The following is a 22,911-nucleotide window of genomic DNA, read 5'->3' as shown; positions in this document are numbered from 1 at the left end:
GGCACGTTCACAATCCTTATTTATTCTGTGACTTATTCTAGATCAGAATTTTTGTACTGAGTGCTCTTTTATTCCTCTGTTTGAATTGGCACACAAAAATATCATCATTCCTTTCTCACTGAGTTTATTTTAAAGTAAGTTTTCTTGCAACTTATGCAGATACTTTGCACTTCTGTAGCACCATGATTTATACTGATTTAACTCAAGCAGACAGGTCAGCACCATTTCTGTTTTACTTATATGGACTTCAAAAGACAGGTGACTTGCTCATAGTCCTGCAGTGAAGTTATAAAAAGACCAGTAAATTGAAATTTAAGCTACCAGTGTTCTTCTGGGTATCTAATTGTATTTTGGTTTCTAATTGATAATAATGCAGACTGTTCAGATTGTAAACTTGTATGAGGAAAACTTAAAAGGTAACTTTATCCTGGTTTTCAGAAAACTGTTTATTTCCTGATTAGTTTTTAGCATGGGCTGGGAATATTAGAACCATAGAATTATTAAAGTTCGAAAAGCCCTCTGAGATCATCAAGCCTAACTATTAACCCAGCAGCACCATGTTCACCACTAAACCTTGTCCTGGGTGCTCCATCTACGTGGCTTTTGAATGCTTCCAGGGATGGTGATTCCAGTACTTTCCTGGGCAGCTTGTTCCAATGCCTGACCACCCTTCCCATGAGTAATTTTTTCATACTCTCATACCTGAACCTCCCCTGGCACGACTTGAGGCCATCTCCTCTTGTCCTTAGCATAAACTAATGGTTAATATTCTATTTATAGCTTTTAAAGTATTTCATAAATACATTCTTGAGTACATTTGAAAAACCAGAAGTTCTGCAATTTGTTTAGTTGGTAAAATCTTTATTGTGCTCTCTTGGATGTGAACACACCTTTATTGACAAAACAAACTGTTTTGCTCTGTGATCTTTAGCAGTTGAGGGCACTGTCTGCAGCAGTAGAAGCAGAATGCAATTTCATTGCTTGTGTAGCTGGTGATTTCTTATTGTGGAACAAGTTTCTTTTGTGGACTCAGTTCTCTTTCCATCCAGAAAAACTAGTTCTGAAAAAACAGTATTTATATTTAGAGGTTTCTTTTGTGCTGCTGTATGCTAAGTCCATAAAATTGCAACATCATTGTAAATTATATTTTTCTCTAGCAGTGTTATTTAGACCAGTCATTGGTGGTGCTCTTTATAAACAGTCTGTTGTATAGGAGAAGTGTCTTCCATGAGAGGAGTGGATGAGTTCTGGTTGTGTCATCAGATGCCTGACTCCTGGACATCTAAGGGAGCAAGAGGCAAACCTACAGGCAGAATCTAAATATCTATTGAAAATTGCAATCTTGTGCACAGGACATGAATTAAAATAAGGGAGTCATGGAACATTTGTTAAAATACTCGAAAGATTGTTACCTTAAATTAAAGTTAGTGTGTAGTTGGATATTGTTCTTTGGGTTTAAAAATTACTAGAAGAATTGTATAGAGTAGTAATAGATTGCAGGGTGGGATATCTTTGAATAAATCTGACACTTTTTTCCTAAACTAGTGCATTTTTACACAAATATTAGTAAAGGATCATGTTGTAACAGTGAACTTCCTTTTTCTCTCTTTTAAACAGGAACTCAAGCAGCATATACACGGCCAGCTGTGAGCCCCTCTCTGGGGGCTCGGATGGCTGGAACTCCAGGGGCTGCTACTTATGTGAAAACTACAAGTGGTAGCATCATCACTGTAGTACCAAAATCACTGGCTACTCTAGGAGGGAAGATCATCAGCAGTAATATTGTTTCTGGTAGGTATATGAGTACTTTGATGTTAAGACTTTTATTTCAAAAGTAACTTTGGGCTTGCTTTAATTGTTTAGGGTTTTTCTGTGGGTTACATGCTCAAATAGTTATTAGGACCTTTATTGGAGAATTCAGAAGAAAATACAAAGTTAGGCATGAACAAGGTGATAGGTAGAAGTTTGAAGGTGAAGTGTTCTTAAGGACTGTAGTAGTTCTTAAGTTTAAGAAGGAAACAGCAAATGTGAAGGAAACCTGGGAGGAAAGAGAAATGTGGGGTGGGGGCTAGTGTATTATGCAGAGGGCAGAAAGATCAGAAAACACTATTGGCCCCAATTTAAAACATTCTATAATATCTGTGCTGCCGTTCTCTGTTCCACTCATGTTCAAAGAGCCAGAATAAGAATGAACTGTATATGTTAAATTCAGCTGTGCTGTTTCCACCTTATTTTGATATTTTATCAGTGGCAACCTGTCTTTCCTTTAGCCCATGTTCTACCTTAAGCTTTCCCTCCCAGCTTCATGCAGACCCTGCTGCTTACCTTTATTAGTCTGTTGACCAGCAGTGGTTCTCCCTGCTGGTTGTGTGCTGGCAGGCTGCCCAGAGAAGCTGTGGCGGCTCCATTCCTGGAAGTGTTCAAGGCCAGGTTGGGCAGGGCTTGGAACAGCCTGGCGCAGTGGAAGGTGTCCCTGCCCTTAACAGGGTGTGGAACTGAATGAGCTTCAAGGTCCCTTCAAACCCAAAACATTCAGTGGTTCTATTGTCTCTAAAGATAGGGTCTCTTTAAGACCAGGACCAAGCACACTTACACCAGTTACAATTTCTTAGTATATGTTTGGGATTTCAACTTCGTTTAGCAAAGACCTGATGTGGCACCAGCCAGCTCCAGTCACTGCCAGGTGCAGCACAAGCTATCCAGTAAACCCACTCTTGGGCTGTAATGTGGTAGAACAGTTTTTCAGGTTTTGGTTTCTACAAAATTGTATTTAGTGATGATACAGCATCTTCTTTGGGAACAAGTGACTTTTTTTAGCCTGTTGTGGGTATGATGAATTGTTAAGACAATTTCTAGGTCTTCTAATGAATTATACACAAGTGGAAGTATTCTCCTTAGCAGCTGCTACTGTGGGGAAACATGTGAGTGGTCCTGATGAGGATAATAATGATTGTCCTGAAAGAAAATAGGTTTTGGAAAGCATGCCTGCTTTTTTCTTTTTGTTTGCATAATTATTTTTGCTAAGGGAGCAGTCTTTAGATGCCTCTGAAGTCAGTAGGATTAAATAAATCATACTCTTGTCACAGCAAGTCTTCCCAGAATTAGTAGAAGTGTTAATCTGAAATATATTGTGAAGTATGCACAGTCATGACTGCTGGGTAGAAGGTAGTAAAGGGAGTCCTTGGGTTTGCAGCTCTGCTGTGACTGAATGTTGTTTTCCTCTGGAGAAAGGAGAGGAATTGGTTCATAAAAAGCAGTCTGAGTAGCTACTGCAATGGCAGTCTGGTAACACTGATGACTGATTCCAGTGTATGTACTTTTGTAGACTGTGGAGGGCTGACCAGAATTACTTGTCACTGCAGGTAACTAAAAGCCTGATACAGGGAATGGAACTAATTAAATGCTAACATAGGAAAAGAAACAGCCAATGCAGCTCTTGAAAAAAAAAAAAAAAGCCCCATACTTAACTTTTATGGACTCGTTGTAAAACAATAGCTTTTTTTTCCTTCTTTCAATTCACTGCTCATCACTTACATTACAACAGAGAGAGCTGGTGTTTTTCTTGATTGGAGATACGTCCTTGGTATGTAGATTCTTCTACAGAGGTCGTCTGTAGAGGAGTATTTGTCTGTGCTAATAGAACCTTGAGTTGAGTGTTAGTGGTGTCCTTATCCCACCCTAACTCCAGCCTTAGAAAAGTTCTACATGTGTGCCTGAGAAAGCTGTGTTAGTCTGCTCTGTAACTTGTGAGAAGGGGTTGTGTGTCCTAATATAGAATGTATTATGCTCCCCTGGGCACACCTGCTTTTTGTAGGTGAAAGATTTGTAGAGTTGGCATCTAATCTTTCTGTCATGAGTTGGGTGACGTGAATTCCCATTCCAGATGCTGCCAGTTTCTTGATATGCTGTCAGCTTTAAATACAATTCCTCTATAGCTCACTGACTTCTGCAGTGAAAGGAAATACACAAAATGTGATAAACTGCATGTTGTTTCTTTTCCCACAAAAATTTAGGAACTACAACCAAAATCACTACAATTCCAATGACATCAAAACCCAATGTGATTGTTGTGCAAAAGACTACTGGAAAAGGAACCACAATTCAAGGACTTCCGGGCAAAAATGTTGTCACAACACTGTTGAATGCTGGGGTAAGTGTTTCAAGTCTCAAATGGAGATTCAAGTGACAGGCTGTGTGATGGCTGCTGTATTCATTCTGCTAAAGGCTCAATTAAAAACAAACTGCATGAGCTCTTTAACAGATCCAGAATGCCTTGATGTCAGGGATGTTTGAAAAGTGGCTGTGGTTTGCAGAATATGATTCCATGCTTAAAGCAAACTGGGGATGTTTTCGAAGTCAGAGGAAAATAGAAACTTTTGAACTTGCTTTTTTTCCATGGGTAATGATTTTGTATTCCTGAAGCAATTATGTAGATGAAAATTACTAGAATCTTAGCCTGTTTGCTCCAGTGAGAACCAGGGTCCTGTGTTATAAACTTGCATCTCCAGCTATTTATCTTCTGGGTATAAAAGGCAGAAATAAACTGTGCCTTCATAGTAGGGGACCCACTTTCAATTTATGTGGTGTGTAACATTGTGACATCCTGTGCCTGAGTATTGTATAGTGGTGAATTATTTTTTTGATAACCTGAGGTGTACATAAGCATAAAGTCAAGTTTCCAGCATCAGCTGAGCTTACTTGTAAGTACCAGTAGATAAAAATTATCTGTATTCCTAGATAAAACTGAGATTTAATGCCTTAGTCCTATAAAATTTAAAAGGCTGCTTGAGTAGCAGAGCTACTGAGGGTTTTTAAAATATTTTATGATTTTTGTTTTAGATTTTGCACTTTCCTGGTTTTCAGAATTAGAGGTGTATTTGCAGACAAGTGGAAATCTTATGTTGTTACACTGTAGTAGCTACCAGGATGGGATGGTATTTTTGAAACAAATGTGGCTTGGGGGATTTCCAGCTATTTCCTGGAATTCGTATTATCCAGTTAATATTGGTAGGAATATTGGGAGAATTGGCTACTAATGGTGTTACTCAATTGGTTTATTACTGTGCAGAGCTTAAAAAAAGCATGCTTAATGTCTTTATTCTTCTTAAGCCATCAGGAATCTAGTCATATGTCAGCCCTATTCCATAGTCAAATGATTCCTGTGAAACAGCTGTGAATCTGCATTTTTTGATGAAGTGAACTTTTAGTTTAAAAAAGTCCCTATGTAATTAATGTCTTGGTCCTGAAGACAATATAAAAATACTATATAAATAATTTAAATATTAAAAATTAAATATATTTAAATAATTTCTTTTTAAAATCTCAGTTCAAGTTTTGTAGTTGTCTTAATAGAAATTGGTCGTCTTAAAAAACATTTGTGAAGTATTTGAAGAAAGTTCCAGTTTATGTTAACTCATTGAAGCAGCTTCAAAATACTTCATGTCTTTTAGTTACTCCTTTTTGTTCGCTCTTTCAGAACTGCTCAAAAGGTAAAGTAACGGAAAAGTAGATTTTGGTAGCTTTCTCTATTCAAAGCAATAGGTTCTTTTGTTCTTGGTCTTCTCATGTATTCTGGATCAAATAAGTGTAGTTGTAGCAACAGATTTATTTCATGGTACACACACTCACATATAACTGGTTTTTGGGTTTTTTTTTTTTAAGAGAATTGGGTCTCACTTAACAATTTCATTAAGATAACCTGTAAACTTTGACTTCTCTGCAGGGGGAGAAAACTATTCAGGCAGTGCCAGCAGGAGCAAAACCTGCTATCATCACTGCTACAAGACCCATCACAAAAATGATTGTTACACAGCCAAAAGGAATAGGGTCCACGGTCCAGCCAGCCACCAAAATCATCCCAACTAAAATTGTTTATGGTCAGCAAGGGAAAACGCAGGTACAGTGAGGACCCATTTCTGTATTGGAATGTACCCCTAAATTTTAATGGGAAGTAAATAATTTTTCACTGTGTTTCCTCATTTGTTGCAGGTTAAATATATGTCTGTGGGGAATGAGACTTAGTGGTATAATGAGGTGGCCTCAATCCTGATTTCTCAGGACAGTATTTGCATTTGTTAGCTTTTTCTGGAGTCCTAGAGCAAGCCAGAAGGATTTACTAAGCCTTTTCTGTAGCTGAAACTGTCTGGCCATGGCTCCAGATACTTTTTCATGTCTTACTGCTAATGGTTAGACCATGAGAAATAAAGATGCAGAGTCTGGACGTAGGTCACCCATCAGATCTGAGATTTTATTGAAGTTTATTTTCTGCTTAATATCTTTTCAGGCTGTCCCTGCAACCTTGTGTAGTTGGTGGGGCTATGTACGGAGAATCTGGCTTATTTCTGGATGCTTTCTATTTCAGCTTTTTCTCTGGCTGCACTTAGTATTTGAAAGAACTAAACTTTCATCAGATGTAACATTTTGTGTGTCTTGATTGTTCGAGACTGTATTTATTGTGGAAGTGCTTGTCCTTGTCAGTGCTGTGCATGTTCTACCTCACTTGTGTAGCTTTCCCTTACCACACTAGTTTTATCTAGTCCTGAAAAGTGACTGTTTAGTGGTTTATTGTGTGAAGTGCTTCAAATTACTGAGTGAGAAGTACATTCTTGTGCATTTCCATTCACTTGCCCTTTGTGGTTTAATAATTATAGTTGCTGAATTTAGAGGTAGACTTTTTAAGTAAAATGCGAATATTATGTAGGTGGTGTACAAAGATCTGAGTGGCACCCTGTACTCTGATTGCTCAGATCTGTTTTCTTGAGTGATTTTACTACAAACAAAATTTACCTTTCTAATTAGGTCCTCATAAAACCAAAGCCAGTGACATTTCAAGCAACAGTTGTGAGTGAACAAACCAGACAGCTGGTGACTGAAACATTACAGCAGGCATCAAGGGTAGCAGAGACAGGAAACTCGTCTCTCCAAGAAGTGAAAGAAGAACCACAAACCTACACTGACAGCAGCTCTTCTTCTACAGAGTCTTCCCAGAGCTCTCAAGGTCTGTATCGGTGTCACATAATGTATGAGTGGACTGTTTTCCAAGCATGCCAGCTGGCTCCAGAGAGCTCTCTGTGTCTCCTTTTAGCACAGGTTTCACTTCATCTGTTTGCAGTGAAGTGCCATTTTTCCCTTACTCTTAAGTTTTTCTTTCTCTTGAGCTACTTACAAATGCTTTCATTGCTCCTGAAAAGTGGTGATAAAGATGTCTTGCTGGGCTCCAACTTGCTGTTACAATAAAACCTGTTCCTTCTTTTTGGAGAGTCTGCCACAGCTAGGCAGGGTACCAAGTTTTAGAAGTTATTTTGGCTGTCCATGCTCTGCCACTGTCTTTCCTGAGTGTATCGAAGTATCTCCACTGCATGGCTGAAAGCTGCCATGGGACCAACACAAATCTTGGTTCTGTTGTAGACATGCTTATGTGCATCAGGACGTGCATTAGGCTTGCAATCCTGACGCAATTCTCCCCTGGCTTCAAGCCATGATACAGGTGCAGCTCTTTGTGTGGAAGAGGAACATAAATAATGAAGCATAAACACCAACCAGCCCTTGGTTGGGAGTGACAATGGGATGTATCACTGCAGCAATTAAAAGCAAATGTCTCAGTGAAACCTTTGTACCTTCTCTGTATAATTTCCTAACTGTTGGTCTATACTGCCATTTAAATAAACTTATAAAAGATTCTGAAGTTTCAACCAGCTTATCAAAATTTAGGTGGTGTTAGTTCAGGATGCTGAATACTTGCTGATCACCTGAAGTGCGAAAATCTTCTGGAAAAGAAAGTTCAAACCAAGGCAAACTCAACGTACAAAGAAACCTACAGAACTTTGATTTTTTTTAAAAAGACCTTTTACAAAAAACTAAGTTACAGGACTTTTGCTTTTTACTGGAATCTGCTCATAACATCAAAGTGTTTTACTTCAAGAATCAATTGTAATAAAAACTGAAGTGTTGAAGAATGAGAGTATGCATCCTTGGCAGTGTTCAAAACTAACAAGTAATTTGGTATAATTTTGAACTGTCACCCTGCTTTAAAGCAAGAAGTTGGACAAGAGCCCTCCAACCCAAAATGGTTCTGTGGTGACTTGAACTGGCACAGGTTGTCCAGGGAAGCTGTGGCGGCCCCATCCCTAGGAGGGTCCAAGGCCAGGTTGGATGGGGCTTGGAGCAACCTGGCGCAGTGGAAGGTGTCCCTGCCCGTGGCAGAGGGGTGGAACGAGATGAGCTTTAAGGTCCCTTCCAACCCAAACCGTTCCATGATTCTATGGTGTGCCTTTGTTCTTTTGCAAACAGATTCTCAGCCTGTAGTCCATGTGATTGCTTCAAGAAGTCAAGATTGGTCAGAGCATGAAATTGCTGTAGACACAAGCCCTGCAATAATTTACCAGGATGTATCCAGTGAATCTCAGTCAGCTACTTCCACTATAAAAGCTTTGCTGGAACTTCAGCAGACAACAGGTCTGAAAACCCATGAGATTCTTTAGGATAATTTTACAGGTTTTTTTTTGCTTTAGCTGCCCTTTGTAATAAGTTTTGTAATTAAAAAGTGCCTATCTTGAATCAGCTTGATTCCTTTCTTCTTATCCTGTATCAGTTTATTTGCATCCATTCTGTAGTGTTCACCAGTTAATTTAACTGGTGCATTTATATTGTAGGTTTATTTTATTATGAAGGTTTATATATTAGAGGTTGATTTTATGTTTTTCTTCTAAAGCAGTGAAGGAAAAGTTGGAGTCAAAGCCAAGGCAGCCTACCATTGACTTGAGCCAAATGGCTGTCCCAATCCAGATGACTCAAGAAAAGAGACATTCTCCAGAAAGCCCTTCAATTGCTGTTGTAGAGTCAGAACTAGTGGCTGAATATATCACAACTGGTAAGTGGCTAAGGTAGTGTGAGTGTGGCTTTGCAGTTGAAGTCTGAGGACTTAAATTTGGAGTTTTCTTGCAATAGGTTTCACTTTTGTGGTTTTGCTATAATTTTCTGTAGAGGAAATGAGTCTTTTCTTCCACTCCTGAGACCCTGTGCATGGGACAGAGATTGCATTTGCCTTGCTGGAGCATAGGGGAAAATATTTCTTACTGAAACAAAGGGTGGTTGCTTCAGGATATCCCACGTGAATAGATTTTCCGTTCCCTGGCTGTAGAAGACAAACTGTCCCACCATTATGCTCCACTTGCCTTAAATGAAAATGTCCAGCAAGGAAGAAGTGAAAAATGAAGCTACAGGAACTGTGGCCTAGTTTTTGTATGTACTGAAAGGAGTCAGACATTGAGTTTGTTAAAATTCATTTAGTTCTGAGTTAAAGCCAGGTATCCATTTAGCATGCTGATGTATCCCCAGTTTCTTCATTTGCTAGAAAGCTTTGAACAAATAAATTTGCACTTATAAAATAAGTAAGTTACTAAAATTCAGCTCTTTAAGCTTTTGACTCCTATTTGGACATCCGTTTTGTGTAAGTCCTTTCTCTTGTCTGATGTTCCCTATTACCCCAGGACACTTAGGTGTGAGCCACTTCCCACATATACATGAGAGGATCAGATTACTTATTTTCCATTTTCATTTCTTAATCCCCCGTTGTTGGTCTCCCTACATGATTTGGAAGATGAAATCAAAAGTATGTTGAAAGTCCACACTGGAAAAGAGAAATAAAACTTAATTGTATTAAACTGTATAAGTACATATCTGTAGCTCCAGTGGTTTTAGTGCTAAATGTCTAATCTGATATTTTTATTTTGTTCTGTACCTCCTCTCCTTGCTCCCACCCCTTGCATGACCTAAAGTTTTGTGAAATGGAGCTGGGGGGATGTTATTATTATTCTTTTACTGTCATGTTCCCTTGGATCTCTTTTAAAACAAACTCCTAAGTATAACAAATAGTGTTAAAATGCTTTCCAATTAACAGTCAGTTATCTTCACTGATACAGATACTGTACATTGAGCTTCTGTTTAAGGTTCAGGTTTTGATGGGTCTTGCTGTGAAAGTTGACGTATAATGGGGCCTTTTGCAGGGAGGATGGGAGATTACAGTCAATATCTTTTTAGACTTCAGTACTTTTCTGCAGCTTAGAAGTCATATAAAGGCTAAACATTTCCTGGAGATACTATTTTAAATATTAGGATTTCTGTAAACATTGATTTGAAATGCAGGAATCTACCAGAGAAGTGCAGGCTTCTGTGGGTTGGCAGCAACATGTTCTGCTGCAGCACTAAACTGGTTATTTTGCTCTTAGATTTTTGTTCCTTCCCCCAGTTTCTCTGAAAATTGTCAGGGAATGCAAGTAATTGAGTGTTTCTTTTTGGTTTAATTTGTTTCTCTGATTTTATCAGTAACCCACATAGCTGTATTTTCTGCTTAAAATTTAGTTGTAAGACAGTGACGAATCTATAGTCTGTTTGTGAAATGTTCTGCATGGGCCTAGACCTAATCCTTGAGGATTAGGCATTTGGGAGCTGGGATTCAGCACGTGCTTCCTCATGAAATGAAGGGAGCAATTCACACATCTTAGTGTTACCATGTTTTGTCTGTCTGCAGACTCAGGAAGACAACACTGTATTGGTTCACATTCGGAAGAGTATCTACACAACCATATAGGTTAGAAACTTTATTTTTAAATTAAGTTTTTAATTGTGTAGGAATTGTTGGGAGATATCGAGGATAAATCTGGCACAGCATGCAGGCCAGCATTGATATAAACCAGCTTTCTTGGAGTGAGAAAGTAAAATTGCCATATTAATTCAAAATTTGACCTTTCTTCTAACATTCAGGAAGGTCACTAGAAACTTCTTAAGTTATGTTACAACTGAGTTTAAACTTTGCTTGTTCTCCTTCAGTTATTAAATATTTTATAACTTAGAAATTAGGTAACACAAATACTTGCATATTAGTATGGACAGGCATAAAGTAATTTGCATTCATATCTTATCAGTGACTGCAATATAGAATGGTTTGTTTGGGTTTTTTTCTCAGTAGCACATGATTTTTGTATCAATCCACTGTTTTATTACAGGCCTATCATTGTAGCTCTGTAACTCAAGCTAGATCTGTTCTCAAAGGTGACATAGAACCATACAAGGTCTCCATTTTTTTATCTGTCATTTCTGATCAGCCTCACTTGCTTTAATAAGACCCAAACTTTTTCTGTGAGCTGATCTTTCAAATATAGCCTATGCTCTGGAGAGTATTTTGTGCATTGTATCAGCAGTAGGAATCTGGTGAGCAAGGCTTGCTGTTCTTAATTGCAGTCAATTGTGGAGATGCTTTTAACAGTGTAAAAACCACAGAATAACTTGTATTCTACAGCAATATTCTGTTGCTATATAAAGAATCCAGCTGAATATCAAGTATAAACTCTTCTTGCAGAGTTAGTGTATTGGTAAAGGGTGACCAGAGGAGGTTTGGACTAAGTGTGGTTACTTAGGAAACAGAGAAAAAAGCAATCCCCCCTGAGTTTCTACATTAAGAGGTTTCTCAAAATAGATCTATCCGCTAAGGTTGAAGCTAGTGCCCAGTGAAAGACATATTTCATACAGAGATCTCTTTCACTCATGTATGCTTTCAGTTGAAGCTTAACTGCAAAGCAAACAGTTGAAGTTCCTGCAGTTAGTTGTGGAGAAGTGCCACTGACCTCTTTACTTTCAGTCAGTCATCGGTCCCAGCCCCACCAGTCATCTCAGCCCCAGAGGACTCTGCTGCAGCACGTGGCTCAGTCGCAGACATCAACGCAGACTTCTGTTGTGGTGAAATCTATCCCTGCATCCTCCACAGGCGCCATTACCCATATCATGCAGCAGGTTGGACCCTTTCTTTTCCCAGCAGTCTATAAACAGCAGTAGGTTATCTGAATTACACAAGATCGGGGTTTATTCTGAATGTATGTATCTTGGTGCTGCCACCAAAAGCGCTTAGCATACAGGCAAATTAGTGATTTTAATGTTGCTTCTATAGCCTTAAACTAAAGCCGAGGAGGTTTGGATTAAATATTAGGAAGAAATTCTTTGCTGTAGGGGTGGTGAGGCATTGGCACAGGTTGCCTAGGAAGTTGTGGATGCTGCATCCCTGGAAGTGTCCAAGGCCAGGTTGGATGGGGCTTGGAGCAAGCAGGTCTAGTGAAAGGTGTCACTGCCCACAGCAGGGGTGTTGGACTACTTGGTCTTTAAGGTTCTTTAAGGTCTATTCCAACCCAAACCACTCTGTGATTCTGTTTTGATGATAATCACTCTGTGATTGTATTTTGATGAATACCCTGTTGTAGTATTGCAGGGCCTGAGCTCTTTAGGTCCTGTTGGTGGTAGTGTAGGGGGAAGAGGGCTGAAATGGAATCTGGTCACTAAACAGAGCACACAGTGTCTTCCATTTAAGGGCTTTAGTTTGTGAATAGGAAAACTTCTCTGAATCAAAAAGTCAGATCATATTTAGATCAGTGCTGTGGGGATTCCAAACAATTCAAACAAATCGTGCAGCTTGAGGTGAAATCTTGCTGAAGCCATTTGGATGACTTTGATCAAGACCTGCTCAACTTTGCAGTGGTTTAACTTGTGAGAACTTCAGCTGCAGTCCAGAACAGTACTGTGTTAGGGTTATAAACCCATGTCAGGCAGTGTGTTTTCACAGGTGTTGGATTAGGCTGCTTCATCTTGCTAAGACCATTTGTCAGTACGTTTATACCATGGTTTACAAAGTGTAGGTTGCTTGCTCCCTCAAAATTCAAATGTTTGTGTAATGCCCAAGAAAAATTGCAGTACTATTTTGAGAAAGGAAGGAGAGGATCTCTGCTGAAATAGGATGGCCTGTAGTTATATGGGACTTTGCAGAAGAAACTATAGAGAAGATGACTAGGCTTTCACGAAGTAGAATAAAAATTTATTGTGCAGAGAGACTCTGGGTTTAATAAGGAGCTATTGTTTCAGCCACCTGCTACTCCCTGCTGCTTCATATCCAACTGCCAGGCAGCCTTAGGGGGCTTTGAGCCTCGGTTTGACACAAGCAAGGTCTAAGTAATCCCACTGAGAGTTAGTTGTGGAGCTCATGTTCTCACACAGAGATATACCACACTTTAACATGATAATAATAGCTCTTGATTGCTTATATATTGTGAAATATCCATGTAAGAGTATCTTTTTATACATTAACTGGGAGTCTGTAGTGGTTAAATAAGTTTTAGTAGTCTAAAACATTAAAAATTACTTCTAGATTATGTAGTCTTATATTTCTCTTTACTAACTTGCTCTAAATTCTTCTTCTTAAGGCCTTAAGCCGTCACACTGCATTTACCAAACACAGTGAGCAACTTGGAACTGAGGAAGGAGAAGTGGAAGAGATGGACACCTTAGATCCTCAGACGGGCCTGTTTTACAGATCTGCCCTGACACAATCACAGGCACAAAAGCAGCAGAAACTGAGTCAGCCACAGCTGGAACAGACTCAACTGCAAGTGAAAACTCTGCAGTGTTTCCAGACTAAGCAGAAGCAGACAATCCACCTGCAGGCTGATCAAATTCAGCACAAACTCCCACAAATGCCCCAGCTTTCCATAAGGCATCAAAAGCTAACCCCCCTGCAGCAAGAGCAAGCACAGACCAAACCAGATGCACAGCACCCCCCACACCACATGATGGCCAAAGAAAGGCAACTCCCTACCTTAGTGGCACAGCCACAGCAAACTGTAGTACAGGTGCTTGCAGTAAAAACCACGCAGCAGCTGCCCAAACTGCAACAGGCACCAACGGCACAAAAAATCTACGTGCAACCCCAGCCCCCCCAGAGTCAAATGCAGCTACCTGCCTCTTCAGAGAAACAGCCAGCAAGCCAGGTAACGGAATATTGATAGCATGCAAAATACACGTCACTGTTCAAGGAAAAAAAATAAAACACTGACCTGTCGCTGTAGCAGTGTTTTGTCCTGGCAAGAGAGAATTCCTTATTCCGCTGGTAGTAATTACCCCATCAGAAGGTTGACACCAGGAGAGAGAAGCACATGCTAGGGGGGAAAAATCCATAGAGCTCACAAACGTGTTTTGTTGGACAGTTTTTATTAATTTCAGCCACCATTGGCGCATGGAATTTGTCCCTAGTTATTTTCTTTTCATTTTTAGATATGACACATTATTAATTTCCATTCGCATAGCACTTTTTATTTCTGTGGAAATAAAAGATGAATACTGCAGTCTCCTAAGGCTGTCCATTGTTCCTCTTCCTTTGTAGTTTACATCTTCCTGAAGTTATATGGCTTTCATTTACAGGAGTAATGATTTTCCTTGGGAGGGAAAAAGGTAGCGACTGAGGAACATGGAAAAAAAAATTGTTTTATCTAACTCCAGAAAAGTACAATTATTTTTGGCCCTTTTGGGAATAGATGTGAAAACTAGAGGCATTAGCAAACATCCCATGGGCTGTAAATCCCAAAGGAAAATGAGGCTGCTGTGATATTATACTGCTACAATCCTTATCTAGCAGCCTAAAAAGCTGCTTTTCCCCAGGCTATAATTAACTGTTGCCCTATCCTTGCTAATTCCTTTGTTAAAACACTGAGTTTCAATTGTCTTCCTAATAGCAAGTCTGTTGTTTGTACCATTCTGTGCTTGGAAGTATGGATTAGATTTTCAATTTAAAAAAAAGATTAATTGTAATATGCACAACAAACAATTCGTTTTCAGGTGGAACATCTAACTATAATGCAAGGATCCACTGTTACAGAGTGGATTTTGAGGGGCGTGAGCCTCCTTTTGTTTCAAAGGTAGCAGGTGGCAGTTCTGTGCCCAAACTGGCATTGCTGGTTACTAGCCTATTTCCCATGCAGGCATCCACGGAGACAGCAGTAGCAGATATATTGAAAGTGTCTATGGTGGAAGCTCAGATTGATGCAAACATAGAACATACGATAGTGGATCCCCCAAACAAGGCCAAGTGCACTAGTAAACCCGCTAGTGAAGCAGAATCGTCACCTTGTATCCAGGGCCTGAGGGTGGCTGCAGTAGGGATGACGGCACCTTCCATCCCCCAGCAACAGACACATACAGAATCCAGCTCAAGTCCTCCTGCTGTTGGTCCCAGTTTAACAGAGAGGAAACTCGATGCACAAGGAATGCCTACAACAAACCAGTTTATACACATTCAGAATATATCACAAAAGAAAGATGAAGAGAGCTCATCTGAAATTGTTGTCCAGGTAAGAGAAGACAGAGCAAATAAGGCAGAGGTTGAGCAGAGCAAACACATGTCTGATGCGATGATAGTCACTAAATGATGTTCGAGTTCTTGTAGGTTTGTTCCGCAGGTTTTGGTTCTGTTTCTACTCTTTGTTGCTATGTTGACATGTAACTCTTAACTGGGCTCAGGTTTCTCTAGCAATGTATCATCCACATGTATCATTCACTCAGTTCTCAGTGTCTTCCTTCTGTTAAGAAAACAGCCAGGCTCATCTCATTTTACAAAGTACTTTAATTTGAAATGCGTAAAACTTCTTCAACACTTAGTATGACATTATGTTCTAGAATCTTTTAAATTAGCTAATAAAGTTTCCTCTGAGTATAAAATTAGTGTAAAAATTACATATTAGGGTTGTGCTTACTGGAAAAGTTCAGCAAATAAGGTCTGAAATCAGAAGAAACCTTTTTAACTTCACTTAGAATCAAACTTATCACTTCTGCAATAAAATACTATTCATCTTTAGCCTAAATGCTTTGAATCATTGCCTAACTGATGCTTGATATTTACATTGATTCTTCTGCCTTAAAAATGATGGTTTATGTTGTAATAAGTTGTCAGAATGTCAACTGAGGAGGTGTTTTAGTCTTCCAAGTGGTATAATGTGAATCTGTGTAGACAAGTTGGCATGGTGTATGTTCACACAAATGATAGTGTGGATTTAAATTGTTTTAATATGTACCTTATTTGTGCTACAGTGAAAATGCTTCTGATGTCGGGAAACAGTTTGTGTACAGAGGTTTCAAATTTCTCATGCTACTTTGTGAAGTCTTTACTAACCTTTCTTTTGTAGAAATTACCATTTTTGTCCTCACTTTTAGCTGTCCTTTCCTTAAATAGACAAATGTAGCTTTCTGTTTTACTTCAAACCTGTATATTTTGAGAATCTGTACTATTTTATCATTGTGGCCTGCTACGAGCTGTTTCAAAAGTCAAATACTGCCCAGAATTTCAATTGTATAGTCATAGATTTAGCTTCTAACCTATGAAAGTCTAAGAAAAAAAAAAACTTAGATATAAATAGTAATCATCACCATCTATTTGATAGCTATTGTGTTTCCTTAGCCTCTGAGCTGCAGCTTTGAGCAAGGCCAGAGCTTGTACTCTGTTGTATACAAAAAGCATAGCTAGTCCTTCTGGAGTGGTTGGACAACACTCTCAGACACCTGGTGGGATTCTTGGGGTTGTTCCAGGGCCAGGACTGGATGGTCCTTGTGAGTCATTTAACTCAGCTTATTGTTATATCTGCATGTCTTGTCTGAAAAAGATAAGGCTGAAGAAAGTATTATCTCTGCTTTGGGTTTGCGGAATGGTGGATGATGGGCATTGGTTATACTGTCACAGACCTTTAGGGAAGATCAAAGGCCAAGATCACTCCCTGGAGAGCAAGATTATTCAAGTTATACCTTTCACAGCCCAATTGAGTGAAAGGGTGTTTTGAAGCCTGAGGGAAGATTGCCCTTGGAAACCAAATATTCCCTTCTCCACAAGTACCTGTGCTTGCATAGATGCCTTTACCTTCAAAACTGTTTGTTAAACTTAAATATTTTCTTTCTTTCAGACTATCCCTCACTATTCCATCCCTTGTCACTCCAGCTCCAATGTGGTAGTGGAACCCAGTGGGCTCCTGGAGCTTAACAACTTCACCAGTCAGTGCCTTGATGATGAGGAGACAGCAATGGAGCAAGATGTGGACAGTAGCACTGAGGATGGCACTGAACCCAGCCCCTCTCAAAGTTCTGCTGAACAATCCTAAGGAGCTGGGACACTGGAGTGCACTTTAAAATATCTTGGGATTTTGAATATCCGAGATGCCCTTGTATTGTGATGTCTTAGAGCACTTTGCCAATTAGAATTGTTCATTGGACTCTTGAAGCATCAGTGTGTTTTAACAAGACAGTATTGCAAAAGCTGCATCATAAAAATTGTTTTAAAAAAATGCAGAAAAGGTGTAGTTACTGAGATTTAGTAAGCCTGTGACAGTGGAATGTACTCCTGTTAAAAAACAAATCTGCAATGAATTCTACAGTTTGTGCTATTGAAACCCTTGCCCAGATACTGAAACAGCATTCAGTGAAAAGGGATCATTATTTTGCTGTGGCTTTCTAGCTGTTGAGCAAAACACCATCAAAAAAAGAAAACATTTAATAAATACTTGTATTTTCAAATAGCATGTGAGAGAAATAATGTCTCTGACAGTGCTGGAAAAGCCCCAGGAATTTTGGAATTGGCTAGCTTTCTTGCAGTCACGCTCACTTAAAATTTTTTCATAAGCCTAAAAATATTTTTTTTTACATTCTTGTTGGTGAATGTTTGGAAATAAGCAAAATTGCTAACTGGTAGCAAAGTGGATTTGCTAGTGAATTTTTGTTTTCATGCTTTACAAGAAGTAGGGTAATGGTAGGTGAGGCATTTTTTGTGTCATAAGCACACAAAATGCTCATGTACTCTAGTTAACCTTTGATTATTTATTTAAATTAAACTTTTAAGTGAGACAAGTTGTTGAAAAAGTTCCTGTGAAACAGGCAGTTTTATTAATTCTAGTACAAACTGGGGAGAAGGAGGTGTCTTTTGCTGTTAATCAGTTTTTCAAAATTGGGGATAAGTGTTTCAACATCTTTCCAAGTTGAACTTAAGAATTTAGAAGTGAGCTAAGGCTTTTAAAAATCTGTATTTTACTCTTATATGTTGTTTTAAAAGTTGTCCATTTGGGGAGTTTAAAAGCTTAAATGTGTGTACAGTGGTAGATTTCCTAAATTAGCCTTATGCCTTGGCTTGTTGAAGCAATACATCGGGGTTTTGTGATAGTTACAAGTCACAGAGAGAGGTTTGGGTTCAGATGGGACAAGAGAACCAGTTTTAATACATTCTGGTAATCAAGACAATACCTTTTTTTTCCAAAATGTATATAAAACCATGTTTTTACTGTTTTGTAAAGATTTCATTATAAATAACTAAGCATTTTATGACTTTGACATATCATTTAATTGTATATACATGTATAAGCCTAACTGCCCACGTTTTGGTGCTGAAATACTACTGTAAGTAGATTTCATCCAAAGTCTAATACAGCTTTTTGCATCAGTCTTTTTTTAAGCTGTCATTTTACTGTTGATATTGTAATTAAGGATAAATTCCAAGTGGAGTAATGCAAAGTAAAAAACACAAACCCTAAAAACCATTTATCTTACCTGAGTATCTACCTGTTCGAATTTGCAGTAACCCCTAGATGGGGCTCTTGGTTTTCCTCTAACATCAGTTATCTTATAAATTAAGTCAATAAGACTTTCATATACATCTTTTTCCTTCCGTTTTGTTTTTCCATCAGTGTTAGTTCCAAAATAATGTAGTTTATAATTGTGGAGAAGTGTCCTGATAAATTCAACATCCTAATACTGGAATAGTGGGTTGTGAAACTAATGATTTTTGTGTTACCTTTATATTGAAATAAGTATTGTTTTGGGTTCTGCTGTCCATAGTGCTCAGGATTGAAAGAATAATATGTATTAAATGAAACATTCCACTTTTTTCTTTCTTTAGTTAAATAATAACGCCTTCAGTACACCATTGTAGGTAGTTCAGGTTTCCATAACTGTTTGGGAGTTTTTACTCTTGTAATGAAATTGCAGCTATCAACAGGAGCAAACAAGTTATTATCTAAATTGTGAAGGTTCCACATTGCTACAGAATGACAAAAAGTGGCTCAGTATTGATGTTGCTGACACTGGACAGTCTGTTTTGCTTTGAATAAGCCAGTGTGAGGAGTGGTCTGCATCATAATACCCGGTTGTGAAAAGCCCAGAGCAGGTGACACAGTTCTTCTGCCTTGTATCAAATTTTAATTGTCACCTGGGCTCTTGCAGTGCTTTGACTATCCCTGGCATATGACTGGAAGGCCGAGAATGTAAGAGAGAACAAGTTTTTTGTCTAAGCACTTGTGACCAAAAACATTGCCCTAAGTTACAGTTTCAGTTTTAGGTGAAAGTATATGCTTTCCCCAGCCAAAAACATACCAAAAATGGCCTAAGGTGAATTTGACACCTAATGCATTCACTGTATTACTGAGTTCTGGTCCTATTTACTCCAATTATGTAAGACTTTTGTTTGCCTCTTTAGTGATGACTGGAGCAAAGGTATGGACAACTACAGTGAACTATATGACAGTTCTTTGAAAACAGCAAATTGTTAAACACCTGAAAGCTTTTCATGTTTCTATGAGAAGTGATTGATTTCTGGTTGGCAAGTGGAAGCACATGGTGGGGATGTCTAGGGGTGATATAAGAAATTTAGAAGAGGGAACTTTGGTAGTGAGTGTATTCATTCTTGAGAATCTTGCTGCTTTTGCAAATTTCAACTTGGTTTTCTTCAGATTCTTTTATTGAATTTGTCTGCTTCAGCACTTCACCATATGAATACCTTTAAAAATAAGAGACAAGGTAAGCTAAAATGTAGGGCAGATATGTTAATTTTGTTTTTACTTGTGTCATGGTTTCACCCTGGCCAAATGCCAGGCACCACCATCTACTCACTTGCTCTACTCTGCCACAGCTGGGCAGAGGAGAGGAAAAAATAGTTAATAAACACAGGGCTTATGAGTTAAAGTTACAAAGTGAAATTTATTACTAACAGAGATAAAGGAAGAAAATAAGAAGTAAAATAAACCCTTAAAGACACCGTTCCTGGACTCACCCCCCTCCCTCGTTCCCACCACCAGCACAGGGGCACAGGGTATGGGGGTTTGGTCAGTTTATCACCAAGACCTTCTACTTCTGCACAGGGAGAGAGGTCCTTTTTTCTGCATAGCCATGAACTCCTCCAGTGTGGGTCCAAATCTCATGAGCAGCAGTCTGCCCCAACCTGCCGCAACATGAGCTCCCCCCACAGGCAGACAGTCCTCCCAAAACTGCTGCAGTGTGGGTCCCCCATCCACAGGGTGCAGACCTCTGAGGCCAGGCTGTTCCATTTCAGGAGCAAGGCATCTCTCCCCACTGGGACTTCCACTGGATCACAGCCTCCTCCAGGCATCCACCTGCTCCAGCATGGGCACCTCCCCACGGGCTGCGAGTGAATCTCTGCATCCCCCGTGGACCCCATGGGCTACAGGGGGACAGCTGCTTCACCATGGTCCTCACCATGGCTGGCAGAGGACTCTTGGCTCCAGAATCAGGAAGACCTCCTCCCCCACCTTCTCCACTGACCTTGGTGTCTCCATGTTTTTTTCCTCACATGTTTTCACCTCCTTCTCCAGCCCAGAAGAACTATGTGCACCCATTGTTTTGATGTCTTCTTAAATACGTTATCAAAGAGGCGTAACTAACATCTCTAATTGGCCCAGCCTTGGCCAGCGGCATGTCCATCATCTTCAGAGCCATCAGGGATTGACTCTGCTGGACATGGTGAAAGCTTCAAAAAGCTTCACGCAGGAGCCATCTTTGTGCCCGCAAAACTGGGCCAAGAAAAACCAGCACATCTTGATTTTTCATAATGATGGTAAGACAAGGTGCTTGGAGCATTTGGCCTTCTCCCCTTTCCATGAACTCCAGGCCTCACTGCCTGTTCTGTGCTGCCTGGCAGATGTGCAGCTTTTTGTACTTGCCCTTGGGATACTTCATCTTCCTGCAGCCATGTATCCACTTCTCACAGCCCTATAAAGGGAGATTATGAACTAGAAAAATACTGCTTTGGGGTTTGCCTGTATTGGAAAATAAGTTTGTTTAGTACCTGTGTGTCTACACTGGGCTGCTTTCCCTAAATTTTGGCATAAACCATGAAGAATGTTTGCTAACAGCCTGTGCAAGGTTTTCTTTTACACTGTGGAACTGAGTTTTTCTCCCTACTCAAAGTCTGTCCTGAGATTCTTTGAATCTATTTTCTTCCAACAGAAAAGAAACACTTACCTTATGACAAATTTTAGATCTTAACGTAGATTATCAAAGAGAAAGTTAGGGAAGAAGTACCTTTAGGTGTATTTATGTGTTCCTTTGGAAGAAGAAGTTGTCATTGAGGCATTTCAATCTGATACAGAGGAAGCATATCATCATCAAATTATTTGGGTTGTAACAGACCTTAAAACTCGCCCAGTTCCATCCCCCAGCCATGGGCAGGAACACCTTCCTGTATATCAGGTTGCTTCAAGTCCCATCCAACCTGGCCTTGAACGCCTCCAGGAACGGGGCAGCCACAGCTTTCTCTGGGCAGCCTGTGCCAGGACCTTGACACACTTAACAGTAAAAAAAAAAAAATAAAAAGTAAACTTGAAAAAAAATTTAATAGTAATAAGGAGTATAATTAACTGGATTGAAAAGGGTTATAGCGTTTTCTGTCATTTGCAGTCTTTTCTCTCCAACCAGCACAAAGACTGCAGGTTGAAGTCCAGTGGCCTCATATCTCTGATACTGGCAATGAATTGAGAGTTGCATTGGTATGCTGAGGATTTAAACTAAAAAAAATAAAGAGAACTTGGGGGTACCTTGAGACCTGTAGAGCTATGACTGGCATGTGGAGATGATTAGGCATGTTGGATGGGTTGGGAGGAGTTGTTTTCACTGTACTTTGGTGAAAAGTTGCTGAAGTGTTACAATTGGAAAATGAGTACCTGGGAACTTGCTCATTAATTCTAGAGAAAAGGGAACTTTTAATTATTTGGTGCAGAAAAGATATTAACAAGTTTTTAAGCACTGTGGACTGAAGAGTAACCAAATGGTCTTGAATAATTTTTGAAGCCCAGGTCTGCCCACAGAAAGGGGTTGAATCAGGATGATTTTTAAGCTCCTTTCCAGCTCAAATCATTCTGTGATTCTGTGATGACTGTTAGAAATGTCCACAAATACTCCTCCAGATGATTTTTTTTTCTTTTTTTTTTTTCCTTTTTTGGTGTTGGTTGATTTTCTTTTAGGCGTCTTGGCATTTTTGTGAGCTTTGTAGCTCAGTAAGTTTTTTAGCAGTTTTTAAAATTTTCTGTGCTCCCATTTTCTGTAGCTGCCTTTATTAAATGACTTTAGAAAAGCTACTCTCGTTGCCCAACTGGGAGTGGGTGATTAGGACCATGGCTTTGTGGGCTATCACTGAATCCTTTGGGGAGTGGTAGGCACATCAGCCAGTCTCTCGTGGACTACATATGGGATTTTGACTCCACAGAACCGTTTGGCTTGGAAGGAGCCAGGATCATCTAATTCTGTCACTTGAATGCTCAACCTACCTAGCATGAACCCTCTTTGATGGCACTTCTACTAAAATTTCAATAATCCTTACTTGTAAGAGCCTAGTTTATTACTCATTAGAGCTAACATTGTTCAGAAATTGTCTTTTATGGTAAAAAAAAAATCAATTTGTCACAGTTCTTAGGCAGAACTGTCCCAGAGGCTTGTGATGAAATTAAACAGTACAAAATCAAAGACAGATATTATAATGACCCCCAAGGACCTGTGGAGTCTCCTGTGAGGAAGCTAACATGCCTTCCTCCACAAATAAATGAGTCCACACTGTGAAAACATTCCCCATTGCTGGACATCCCATTTGCTGCTGCATCCTATGAAAATGCCCCTTAGAACAATGACAGCTCCTGCATTGTTTTTTGAGCTCACTCATGAACCCTGGGATATAACAGGGTATGGAAACACCAGGATGCATTTGGACAGCCTGGATTTTATTCTTGTGGAAAATGGTGATTGTTTCTCCTATAGACTTTACAATCTGTTTCTAACTTAGGTTTC

At 39.4% G+C, this 22,911-nt stretch overlaps 1 protein-coding gene across 14 annotated transcripts in view; it reads left to right on the top strand.

The window, feature by feature from the left end:
* Positions 1–18,715, top strand: part of EMSY (EMSY transcriptional repressor, BRCA2 interacting) — a 41,810-nt gene extending 23,095 nt beyond the window's left edge. For 7 of the 14 annotated variants that reach the window (XM_085074239.1, XM_085074220.1, XM_085074176.1 and 4 more), the window contains 11 exons: positions 1,618–1,791; positions 4,014–4,150; positions 5,723–5,896; positions 6,799–6,997; positions 8,290–8,454; positions 8,711–8,869; positions 10,529–10,588; positions 11,636–11,787; positions 13,242–13,805; positions 14,793–15,161; positions 16,761–18,715. In XM_085074239.1, coding sequence (XP_084930365.1) covers positions 1,618–1,791; positions 4,014–4,150; positions 5,723–5,896; positions 6,799–6,997; positions 8,290–8,454; positions 8,711–8,869; positions 10,529–10,588; positions 11,636–11,787; positions 13,242–13,805; positions 14,793–15,161; positions 16,761–16,955 — 2,348 coding nt within the window. In that variant the 3' untranslated portion in view covers positions 16,956–18,715. The remainder of the gene's footprint in view (positions 1–1,617; positions 1,792–4,013; positions 4,151–5,722; positions 5,897–6,798; positions 6,998–8,289; positions 8,455–8,710; positions 8,870–10,528; positions 10,589–11,635; positions 11,788–13,241; positions 13,806–14,792; positions 15,162–16,760) is intronic. The other 7 variants (XM_085074211.1, XM_085074187.1, XM_085074298.1 and 4 more) reach the window with 4 other exon arrangements.
* The last annotated feature ends 4,196 nt before the right edge of the window (positions 18,716–22,911 follow it).

The sequence above is a fragment of the Lichenostomus cassidix genome, chromosome 1, assembly GCF_008360975.1.
Source record: "Lichenostomus cassidix isolate B80296 chromosome 1, HeHo_3.0, whole genome shotgun sequence".
NCBI classification, from domain to species: domain Eukaryota; kingdom Metazoa; phylum Chordata; class Aves; order Passeriformes; family Meliphagidae; genus Lichenostomus; species Lichenostomus cassidix.
The sequence above is the reverse complement of the archived record's forward strand: the minus strand, read 5'-3'. Positions and strand labels throughout refer to the sequence as shown.